Source organism: Prinia subflava, chromosome 10 (genome assembly GCF_021018805.1).
Source record: "Prinia subflava isolate CZ2003 ecotype Zambia chromosome 10, Cam_Psub_1.2, whole genome shotgun sequence".
In the NCBI taxonomy this organism is placed as follows: domain Eukaryota; kingdom Metazoa; phylum Chordata; class Aves; order Passeriformes; family Cisticolidae; genus Prinia; species Prinia subflava.
This window is the reverse complement of record NC_086256.1, coordinates 29,710,978-29,721,734: the sequence shown is the minus strand read 5'-3', so window position 1 is coordinate 29,721,734 and position 10,757 is coordinate 29,710,978. Positions and strand designations below refer to the sequence as shown.

The 10,757-nt window shown below is 59.0% G+C and overlaps 1 protein-coding gene across 1 annotated transcript; it reads left to right on the top strand.

Moving 5' to 3' along the window:
* The first annotated feature begins 9,316 nt into the window (after positions 1-9,316).
* Positions 9,317-10,378, top strand: PIGC (phosphatidylinositol glycan anchor biosynthesis class C). The gene has a single exon (XM_063406687.1). It carries the CDS (start codon positions 9,402-9,404, stop codon positions 10,278-10,280), a length of 879 nt encoding a protein of 292 aa, XP_063262757.1. The 5' UTR covers positions 9,317-9,401; the 3' UTR covers positions 10,281-10,378.
* Positions 10,379-10,757: the final 379 nt, after the last annotated feature.

The window sequence follows — 10,757 nt, the reverse complement described above, 5'->3', positions numbered from 1 at the left end:
CCGGCTTCACCCCGTGCTCGCGGGCGCGCCCGAGATGTGTCAGCGCACATCGTGGCAGCGGGAGCCGAGCAGGGAATGCTCCTGGCAGACGCTCAGGGAATACAGGCCAGGTAGCACCTGGGACAGAAGAGAGGAGCCTCCCCTGGCACTGGACCGGTAGAGGAACACACCAGTTGTTACCAAAACACGAGGCGTTTTGTGGATAACCCGGCCCACAGGCAGTAAAAACCCTCCTAGCGGCTCACTCGTGCCAAAAACACCCCGCAGGGTGGGGGATCGCGGTGACGGGAAGCGCGGGGGCAGCGAGGGCGAGCGGCACAGGGAGCCCTGCGAGGCGCAGTGGGTGAGTCAGGAGTGCGCCACGCTGGAAACGTGCACATGTCAGGACTCTGAACGAGGAAGGACAGCTCAGCCCGCAGGGAGGGCGTGAATCAGGCAATCCCAGCAGCAGCAGGTCACAGCTGCTGTTTTCCCCAGAGCAGCTCCAGCCTCATGACCCGGCCCTTACAGAGATGGCATGACTGGAGTCAGCCAGCAGTGGAAACCTCCGGGAAGTATTTGTGTCTGTTCTTTTCCTGATTTTTCACCCTGTAACTGTGCCTTGGTTAACATCTGGCACTCTGTGCCCTTCTGAACTCCCCAGAGGGGTGGGAGCAGGGCGCACATCCACCGCTGCTGTTGGAACCAGGCCCTGGGGTGCCTCTCCCCCGCCGGGCTGGAGAGGCCTCGGGGCATTTCCCCATCCCAACAACACAGCCTTGGCCACAAAGTACCTGTTGGGCATGGCCAAGAGCAGAGCATCCATCCGTGAAGCACTGGAAATAAAAACAACTGCTGATGTGCATGCTGGAAGAGCTGGTAAACATTTATTAACCCATTGCTGAGCACTGCCAGCCAGAGCTCTTGGCCTGAGTGCTGCCACGGGGTATGGCTGGGCCTGCCTGCGTTGTCAGCCTCTGTTGTGCTCCCGGGACAGGAATTCCTGCAGCTTCCCCGATGACTGGAGAGGGCTCTGAAACCACACTGGCTCAGCCCACGGGGCTGCTCCCTCCTGGCACAGCTCCCTCACGCTGTGATCCCCTTAGCAGCTGGGGAGTAAGCACAGCTTACACCAAACACAGCCAAAGAGCTGTCACAGAGGACACATCATTTCAGGGGAAGCTTTACAGTGCTGGGATCCTGGAGAAAAAGCCCCTTTGAGTCAGTCCCCACCAGTTACAAGCATCCCCCAGAAGAGCCTGGATCAGCCAGACAGGGTCTTATGTCCCCACCCCTGCCATACCCACATACCAGTGCTTGCTAAGCTTGTTTCTCAACCACTGATGAGCAATATGAGAGTCAAAAAATGACAGATTACCCAATCTCCTGACTAGAGCCCCTAATTAACCCAAAACCCAATGGCCCATGGGGTCACCAGGGAGCAGCTGTTTGTATGGGATTCTCAAAAAGTGCTGCATGTTTGTAGCAGGGTTTTTTTGCTTCCTCTTGGCCAAATTTCTCATGGAAAACCCCAGGACGAGGGGAACCACTGCAGTTCCATGAAGCCCTGAGGCTGAATTTGAGCTCACCCTGCATCCCCTGGGCAGGGAACATCACTCTGCTGACCAGGAATAAAACCTGGGCTGGGGTGCTTGCCAGGGCAAGCTGGAGGAGGCCACCCAAGGGACACCTCCTAAGCAGCAGGAAAGAGAAGGCAGTGCTGTTTTACCTGCACAGCGATGGGGCAGTGCTTGTCCATGGCACTCCAACAGGCCTGGCTGTGGAGTGTCCCCCAGAGGTCTGGGCATTTTGGGACTGACTGCTGGAGAGACACCTGATCCTGGGGTACAGCCTGGGCCTTTGCCTTTCAGCACTTTGCAGCATTTGTTTGCTGCAGTGGCAAAGCTTTTTTCTCTCCCATTCATCCCTATCTGCTCTTTACAAAGGCTTCTTGTTTTCCCAAGTGTTGCCTTTTTTTTTTCCACATCTGATTTAATTCACACAAACTCCTTCCTCTTCTGACTATTGATCTTGGCTCCTTACTGGTTAAAATAAAGTAAATCTTTCATAAGCAGGTTCTGACAATGCAACTTTTGTTCCTTCCAGACACAATTTCCTGTTTAATTTCCTGACTGTTTCTTACTTGGTAAAGGAAAAGTTGTAAATTGCAAGATTGCTTCAGAGACCTTCCTCTGACTTCAGATGAACCGTTAACCACTTGCAGGAGAGAATCCAGCAAACCAGCACAAAACTTATAAAAAAACCCACTCAATTTCTTTTCTGCAATTCGCACCAACAGGAAAGCAAAAAATAAAGATTGGAATAATTTTCCTTGGAAAAACCAAACAGGAGCAACTCCACCTCCAGCCGAGCAGGTAATTGCTGTTTCATCACTCAGCAGACAGCCTGTGACACGTGGGCTGTGCCTCTATGGTCCCAGCCGTGGACATCCCGCTGCACGGGCTCTGATTCCCGCTCCCACACTCCTCTGAATCCCGGGACTCGCCGAGAGATTCCCGCGTGTGTGACCGGCCGATCAACGGCACATTCCTGCAGGAGGGGTCACCTGAGCGCTCTGCGCCGAGCCTGCTTAGGGGAATTAACGCGGGCAGGGTTAATTGCCGTGGGCTGGCGCCGGGCTCGCAGGGACACGGTGACAGCCGGCTGGGGCTGTGTGACCTGGTGCGGAGAGCCACTGCTCAGATGTGCAGCCAGCAGCCCAGCCCGAGCCTGCCTGAAGAGCCCTGGACTCCGGCACAGTGGCACAGTGCCACGGCTCCAAAGGCGGGATGGAGCCAGCACCACCCGCGACAGCCCTGGGGCAGCTCTTGCAGGCACAGCCGGGCCCAGGGCTCCTCCACCTGGCTCTGAGCCCCCTCTCCAGTGGCTCAAAACCTGGAAGTAAAAACTTTATGTAAGGTGAAGGAAATGAATTGAAGTGGGAATGTCACTTTGGAAAACATTTGTATTTAGGTTTCTCATTTCATGTGGCTAAATTTTAACTTTGCCTAGAAATAGGAAATGAAATGATTGCTCCAGCAGGGATGCCTAGGCAGGGTACAGCAGGAAGCTGCAGCATCCCCTGGCCCTGTTGCAGAACCACAGAGCCTCTGCCTGACAGCAAACACTCTTCCTACAGCCAGTGCTTGGGAATGGATGGAAAACAGCTTCCTGGGGAAGGGATCCACCTTATCCTAGCCTGGCTGGCAAGTGTGCAGGCACAACTTCAGCAGCACCTTGGCAATGCTGTGACACCAGTGCAGAGCCCTGGTGCTGGAGAAGAAACGTGGGCAGCCCCCAGGGAGCTTCTCTTGGCATGTGATGGGGCTGATGGAATGGGGAAAGCCCAAAGGCTGCTGACAGCTGAGACACAGAAAATCCAAATTAATTCTTGCTCCTGTGAGGGAAATGTGGTGTAGGACCGGGGGCTTTCAGTGGGGTGGACCACGGTGGGTGCCCCTGGTGCTTCCCAACAGCTGCTGTCTGAGCCCCCCGGGAAAAGAAAAATCAAATTTCACTGCAGAAACCGAGAAACGGCAAAACTTCACGATGAAAGTGTAAAGCTTTTTTTAGCCTTTATTTCTGGAAAGACAGCGTGGGCTGAAGGTTCCCGTTCCCTCCTCACGCTCTTGCTGGGGTGAGAGGAAGGGCCGGGAAAGCACCTGGTGCAGCCGGGCTGGTTTCCTCTGCGGCCCTGTGCAAATGAAGGCCAAGGCTGGGCTGTGACAGGCGCCTGCTCCAGCAGGCCGGGGCATCTGGGGCTGTCCCAGCACCAGCCCAAGCCTGAGACCCACCCCACATCCCGGGGCTGCAGGGTGGGCAGAGCCTTGGGCAGCAGTGTAGGAACACGGGAGGCTGGCACAGCCCGCACAGGAGCACCAGCACCTCCGCTAGACCCGAGTGCTGGGCATGAGCAACACAAAGGGCTGCCCAGGCACACAGGGAACGCCACAGGCTCGGCTGCTTCCCTTCCCCTTTCTGCCTAAAAATAAACTAAATTCCCACCCGGCTCCATCCCCTCCCTGCCAGGTATTTAAAAACAGGGAGAGGGGTAGGAGGTGCCTGGCAGCAGGACTGTCACTCCTCAGAGACTGACGTGCTCCAGGGGAACAGGCACGTCCCGCAGCAGCAGCCAGGCACCCCCTCCCTGCAGCTGGGGGCAGGACGAGCTGGTGTTGCAGGGAGCACTGCAGGTGTAAAACAGTCCCCAGCCCCAACACCACTGCTCTTACCGAGCACGTGGGCTCCTGCCTGCAGCTCCAGGTCTGTGCTCAAGGGAAGAGGGCAGGAAGGGCTCCTGCTGTGAGTATCTCCTGGGAAATCACTGTGTTTTCCAGACTGAGGCCATGCTGTGTTTGAACAAAAGCTTCTTTACTTCTTTACTAGGCAAATGGGAAGGTGAGCACAGAGTAGGATCCTCTCGCTGCACACCCGGCTGAAACAGTCAGGTGCCATCTCCAGGCAGCAAGTGACAGAACGAGAGGACACCACAGTCTCGAGCTGCACCAAGGGAAATATAGGTTGGATATTAGGAAAAAGTTTTTTACAGAAGGGGTGATAAAGTACTGGAATGGTCTGCCCAGGGAGGCGGAGTCACCATCCCTGGATGTGTTTAAAAAAAGACTGGATGTGGCACTTGGTGCCATGGTTTAGTTGAAATCTTGGAGCATGGGTTGGACTCAATGATCTTGAAAGTTTCTTCCAACCTAGTTGTTCTGTGAATTCTGTTGTTTTGACCTGTGCACACCAAATTTTCCCCCAGTTATACTTCCTAGAAAAACCAACAGTGTTTGCATACATGGTTTCATCCAACATCCCCCTCCCCATTTATAGAACAAAAATATCTCCATGGCAGACACTAAAAACCTTGCTAGAAACTCTGGGTCCCTTCACACTTCTTGCTCTGTGTCCCAGAGCTGCCAGGGGAGGGAAGAGGCTGCTGCAGGAGGCTCAGGACTGGGCAGAGCTGGCGCTGGGAGCTGCCATGTGGCTCAGCCACCACCCCCCTGGGGGGCATTGCTGTTACCCTCTGGGGCATTGGGTGTTTCAGTTTTGGCACCTGCAGCTCCTGATGCCTTTCCACCTTCAGTGGAAGAGCTGGGTCAGCAGTTCCCATCCCATCCCTATGCTACACACTTAGGGCTAAACAAGGGGGGACAGAGCGAGAAACCACTTGGCAAAGCTTTGTTTTGGAGCCCCAGCCCTGCTCTGCCAGGCCTTGGAGACACCCATGAGGACCATAAGACCCTCCTTGTTCCCAAATCTCAGTTTTCACCTTGCAGCTTCCATGACAACCCAGGCTCAGGTCCCACGGGTAGGTTTTATTATTGTATCCCCACGGTCTGGTTCCCTCCCTGCCCCTCTTGTTAGAGATGTGCCACATATGGCTGGGGGTTGAGCTGAGTTTACCTGAGCAGCTGAAATTTGAACTCATCCCACCCTGGAGCACCCTGCAACTGGCACAGTACATTGCTGATGTCGTATTTGCCTGTTGTTTCCTAGGGGTTTTCTTTTTTTAAAGCAGATAAGAACCCACACCCCATCTTTACTAGCTGCCAGCCTGACCCTGGTGGAGTTCCCCTACGACAGGCCCTGCTGACCCACTGCCCTGGAGCTGGCCAGGCCCTGGGCTGGGCTGGCTTGTCCTGTTTTCCAGAGCCCAGAGGGGGTGGTGGGGAGGGCGTTTTGCCAGAGGGCTGCAGGGTTCCATGCTGACCCTCAGGGAATGCCAGGAGTGAGGGAGCTCAGTTTCACAGCCCTCCCCACGTGCTGTGTGTTCCAGAGGTCACATCCCTGAAGGTATGTGTCTTTCCACATCGCACCCCTCCTGCCCCAGACCCTCAGCCTTCCCATCTTTCTCCCCCTGCAACAGGCCAGCAAATCCCAAACCTTGCCCTGGCAGATCCCGGTCCAGTGTGGGCTTCTCAGACCCAATCCCGATTTCCTGGACTGCTCTGCCCAGTTCTGAGCAGGGTTTCTCCAGCAGCCTTGTTACCTCCTCATCTCAGGAAGTCTGAGCTGCACACAGGGAAGGGAGATGCCTGGGAGAGCTGGAGCAGCACCAGACCCCTCCATGTCCAGGCCCTGCAGGGCTCCCAGGGCAACCAGCCCTGTCTGCCCCAGTATCCCCCCTCGGGGCTCAGCCCACCTGCAAGGCACCGGGCTGTGCTGGGGACTGAATCCAAACAATCCTCAAACAAGTGATTGCAGGAGAGCAGGCACAGCAAGCCTGTGTCTTGAGGCCTTTTAAGGCAGGAGATGATCTCTGGACATGGAGAAATGCAGCAGCTGGAGCTGTGCCAACCTCCCCCCTCCCTGAAAAACATTCCTGTGGAGGGAGGGTTTGGCTCCAGGGTCAAAGGGCAAGGCTGGGGGATGGCTTGGCAGAGAAACGAGGCCCAAGGATCCATAGCCGTGCTGTGTCATTCCTGTGGGGTGACACCAGGGATGCAGGGGGAGAGCCCTGTGTGAGGGACAGGGAGAAGTGCAGGATCCATCCTCATCCATGCAGCCTCAGGCTAGCCCGGACCCTGAGCAGAGTGTGCTGTTATTTTGAAGCCTGTTTCTGAAGCACAAGTGATGGTCCTGTCCCGAGGGACATCAGACACACCTGCAGGAGCCAGTGTGGGGTGCAGTGCCTGCCATACTTTGATATTCAAATGGCTCTGGTGCAGGGCCACATCAATCCCAGCTATTTCAGTCCCAGCCTGTCACCTTTTCCAGCCTTCCTTCCAAACAACCTTAGCAGTGTATTCCAACATTCAGAGCCAGCAGACACTACACAAATCTGCAGTGGGGTCCCTTTGCAAAGGGCAGGGCAGAGCCAGAGTTTGTAGTGCCATGGCACCCAACCATCTCAGCAGAGGGGCTCAAAGTCCTCGCCATCCTACATCCTCTCCAGAGGCCAGTGGCGCTTGGGGACACCTAACTGTGAGGTGAGGGAGGACTTGTGGCACGGAACCCAGAGTGGGAATTTCGATGCTCAGAAAGGACTTTTGTATTCTCGACCTTAGCTCTTGGTTATCCCTGCCAGGAGAGCTCCCGGGAGGGCTGAGGGATGACTCCATGGCACGGGGTCCCCTCTGAGCAGCAGGGCCGGCCGGGGCCGCTGACGTGGCGGGTCCCACGGGACACTTGTGCCGGCAGGAGCGTCCCTGCCCCGCGGCAAAGTCTGGGCCACCTGGGCAGGGCTGAGCTGCCCTTTGCGCCGTGGGCGGTGCCACCACACGTGGCAGTCACACGCTGTCCCCTCCCGGGGCCACAGTGCCAGCACAGCAGTGGCCACTGCTTTGCCCCGGACCCTGCTGGGGTCTCCCAGCACCGGGTGGGTGTCGGCCCCTGCGGGTCTGGGCACCGGGCTGGCACTGCCGAGGGTGCAGAGCAGCGCAGGGGAGATCCCCGTGTGTGGCTGGGCACCCGTGGGGGCTCCAGCTGCTGTGCTGGCATCTCCCAGAGGGGTTTGCTTTGCTGGCATTGCCCAGTGTGGCTCAGGAGCGCTGTGAGTCACTGACTAGCCCCAGCCTCCCAGCTCTCCCTGCCTCCAAAAGGCACTTTGCTGGCCCACAGCAGAGATTTGAAAGAGCACACGAGGTACCCTTCACCTCTATTCTCCCCACTCCACTGGGATTTCTACATGGACCTGACCACGTGGAAGCAGCCTCATGCTTCTGCCCAGCCTACTCTTCTTGGTCCCCAAAGCATCACAGACGTACATGACAGCCCAGGGCCAGGCAGCAGCAAACCTGCTGTCACCAGCCACTGCGAGCACACAGCATGGCCCTGCCCATGCCCATGGGAGTTGGCATTCCTCTTCTGTGATGGTTGTGGCACTTGTCAGAGCAGCAGGAATGGCACTCTGCCCTCCCAGCTTTCCTCCTGCATGCCCCAGCTTTACTCCATGACTTTGGGAGAAGGACATTTCGTTCAAAATCTCAAGTTCTCAGGCCCTGGACACCAAGGCAATGCCAGTGATCACAGGAGCTGGCAGCACTCCCTGTCCCTGTGGGTACTGCCTTGTGCACATGGAGGCACGTGCATGGCTCTGTGCGAAGTATGGGGCTGGGGGCTTCTAGGGAGGGCAGCTGAAACTGAGTCCAGCTCCGTCCTGGCTTGGAGCCTGCTGGCATCGTCCCTTGGCATGGGGTACCTGCACAGGGTGAGCAGCTGCTTCTCCCCTGCAGATCAAGTGCAGTGATTACAGGGCTGGGAGGTGGCACTTTTCAGATGTCACTGTGGTGGGGCTCAGCCTGAGGCCCCCCTAAGACACACCAGCAGTGTGGGCATTACCTGGTGCTCTGCACGTATCTGGATGAGGTGGGATCTGTTTGGAGAGTCTCCTGTGGCAAGCTCTGGGGTGAAAACAACCGACAGCTCTTTTGCCTGTTGCCGCTGTGACAAGCAGGGCCATGAATGCCCCTTCCCACAGCACAAACAGGGCACTGTTCAGGGCTGCTTTGCCCCGGGCCAAGGCCTCTTGGTGAGGCCAAAGTAAGCAGCTCCTCAGCAGCATGCACCTCTCGGGGGCTGGGAAGGCTCTGACCTGAGCACAAGCAAGCACAGACTTAGGGAAATCACCTCTGGCCTGTGTGAAACTTCCCCTAATATGCCCCTGTCCCTTTGCTGCACATGCTGAGTCCCTTGGGCGTGGAGATGGGAGCACAGGAGATGGATGCCCCTGCAGAGCTGCACCTCTCCAGGCCTGCGTTCCTCCTCCTGCTCCACTCTCGGGCAGGGCAGGACTGAGCTGTGAGCAGGCAGAAGCTGCAGGGGAAGGGCGCTCTGTAGCATCACACCCACGTTCCTCACCTGGCTGCTGGAACCAGGCTTGGCCAGAAAAGCAGGTGCCTCTCAGGACCGGGACAGGAGTGGGGCTTGCAGCACAGGCCGGGGTCACGCTCCCAGCAGCAAGGCTGGGCACACACTGGGATATCCAAGCACAGAGTGGCCCTGGCAAAATCCCATCGGCCGGCTGTGCCCTTCTCGGCGGCTGAGTTTGCGCTGCAGGGGGACAGCTTTCGCTACGGTGTGGGGCCATGGCAGGGGCATCCCTCGTGCCCGCTGGGCCGGCCGGCATGTGGGGCCAGGCAGAAGCAAGAGAGCCCCAGCACGCACTGGCAGCAGCCTGCCTGTGGGACAAGCACTTGTTGCTCTCGGCATGAATAGATCCCAGCACGGAGCTGCGCTGTGCCCTGAAGCCACCCCCAGCAGCTGCTGGAGCTCACAGGGCGCGGGGAGCGCAGCCCGGCGGGAGATGACCCCAGCCAGGCGCGGCGGTGCCCGGCCCGCCCGGGGCTCGGCCCGCGTCCCGCGGCTCCGGCCGGGAGGTGGCGGCAGAGAGCGCCCCGGCGTCCCTTGCGCCACCTCCGGCAGCGGCGGCGGCGCGGCCGGGCCGGGCCAGGGACCCCCCCTCCCGTCCCGGGGCCATGGAGCCAGTCCCCGGGCGGCGGTGGCAGAAGGTGCTGTACGAGCGACAGCCTTTCCCCGATAACTACGTGGACCAGCGGTTCCTGGAGGAGCTGCGAAAGAACGTGCACGCCCGGCAGTACCGGTACCAGGCTGTCGTCTTTCAGTCGGGAGCGGTGGTGCAGCAGCTGTGCAGCGTCTGCGTCTTCGTGCTCACCTGGTGGTACATGGACGCCGGCATGCTGAGCCCGCAGGGGCTGTTCGGAGCGGCCTTGGTGTCCTCCCTGCTCGGCTATGTCCTGTTTGACACCGTGGACGGCGGGGCCGGGCGCTGGGCGAGCGGGCGGACGCGCTGGGCTGACCTCAAGAGCACGCTGGTGTTCACCGCCTTCACCTACGGCTTCTCGCCGGTGCTGAAGACGCTGACCGAGTCCATCAGCACGGACACCATCTATGCCATGTCGGCCCTCATGCTCCTGGGCCACCTCATCTTCTTCGACTACGGCGCCAACGCTGCCATTGTGTCCAGCACGCTGTCCCTCAACATGGCCATCTTTGCCTCGGTGTGCCTGGCCTCGCGCCTGCCTCGCTCCCTCCATGCCTTCGTCATGGTCACCTTCGCCATGCAGATCTTCGCCCTGTGGCCCATGCTGCAGAAGAAGCTGAAGGCGCGGACGCCCCGGTGCTACGTGGGGGTGACGGTGCTCTTTGCTCTGGCGGCGCTGGCGGGGCTGGCCACGGTCTCCAGCGTGGGCGCCGTGCTCTTCGCCTCCCTGCTGCTCGCCATCTCCTGCCTCTGCCCCTACTGCCTCATCCGTCTGCAGCTGCTCAAGGACAACATCCACGGCCCGTGGGACGAGGCTGAGATCAAGGAGGACCTCTCCAGGTTCCTCATGTAGGCCTGGCCCAGGGGGACCCTCTGCCGTGAGCAGTGCAAAGGTCCTGGCTGGGGGACAGCCCCGTGGGGACACCTGAGCCAATAAAGTCTCTCACAGCAGCAAGGACCCCTTCTGTGCTCCCTCCAGGATCTGCTCCCAGGCCTGGCGTGGGTTTGGTGAAGGAAGGGGCTGAGCCTGCGGCGCAGGGTGCGGGCAGGCGGGGAGCACTCGGCCCTGGCCGTGCAGACCCGGGCTCGCAGCTCAGGGCACAGGGGATGTGTCCCGCGGAGTCCCCAGCCCCGGGGCCCTCCGGGTGTGCCGGGGAGGGCAGCGCTGGCTGGGGTGGCTGTGGGCAGGGAGCTGACGGACCCGCAGGGCCCAGCACGAAGGCGGCTGGAACGGGGGCAGAGCCCTCCTCGCCTGCACCCTGGCCCTTGTGGGTGCCAGAATAGCCTCACACCACTGGCAGGCACCACCTAAATCCCTTTGGAGATGGGG

Coding starts and splice junctions, on each gene's coding strand:
- PIGC (XM_063406687.1), top strand. CDS start 9,402: ATGGAGCCAGTCCCCGGGCGGCGGTGGCAGAAGGTGCTGTACGAGCGA.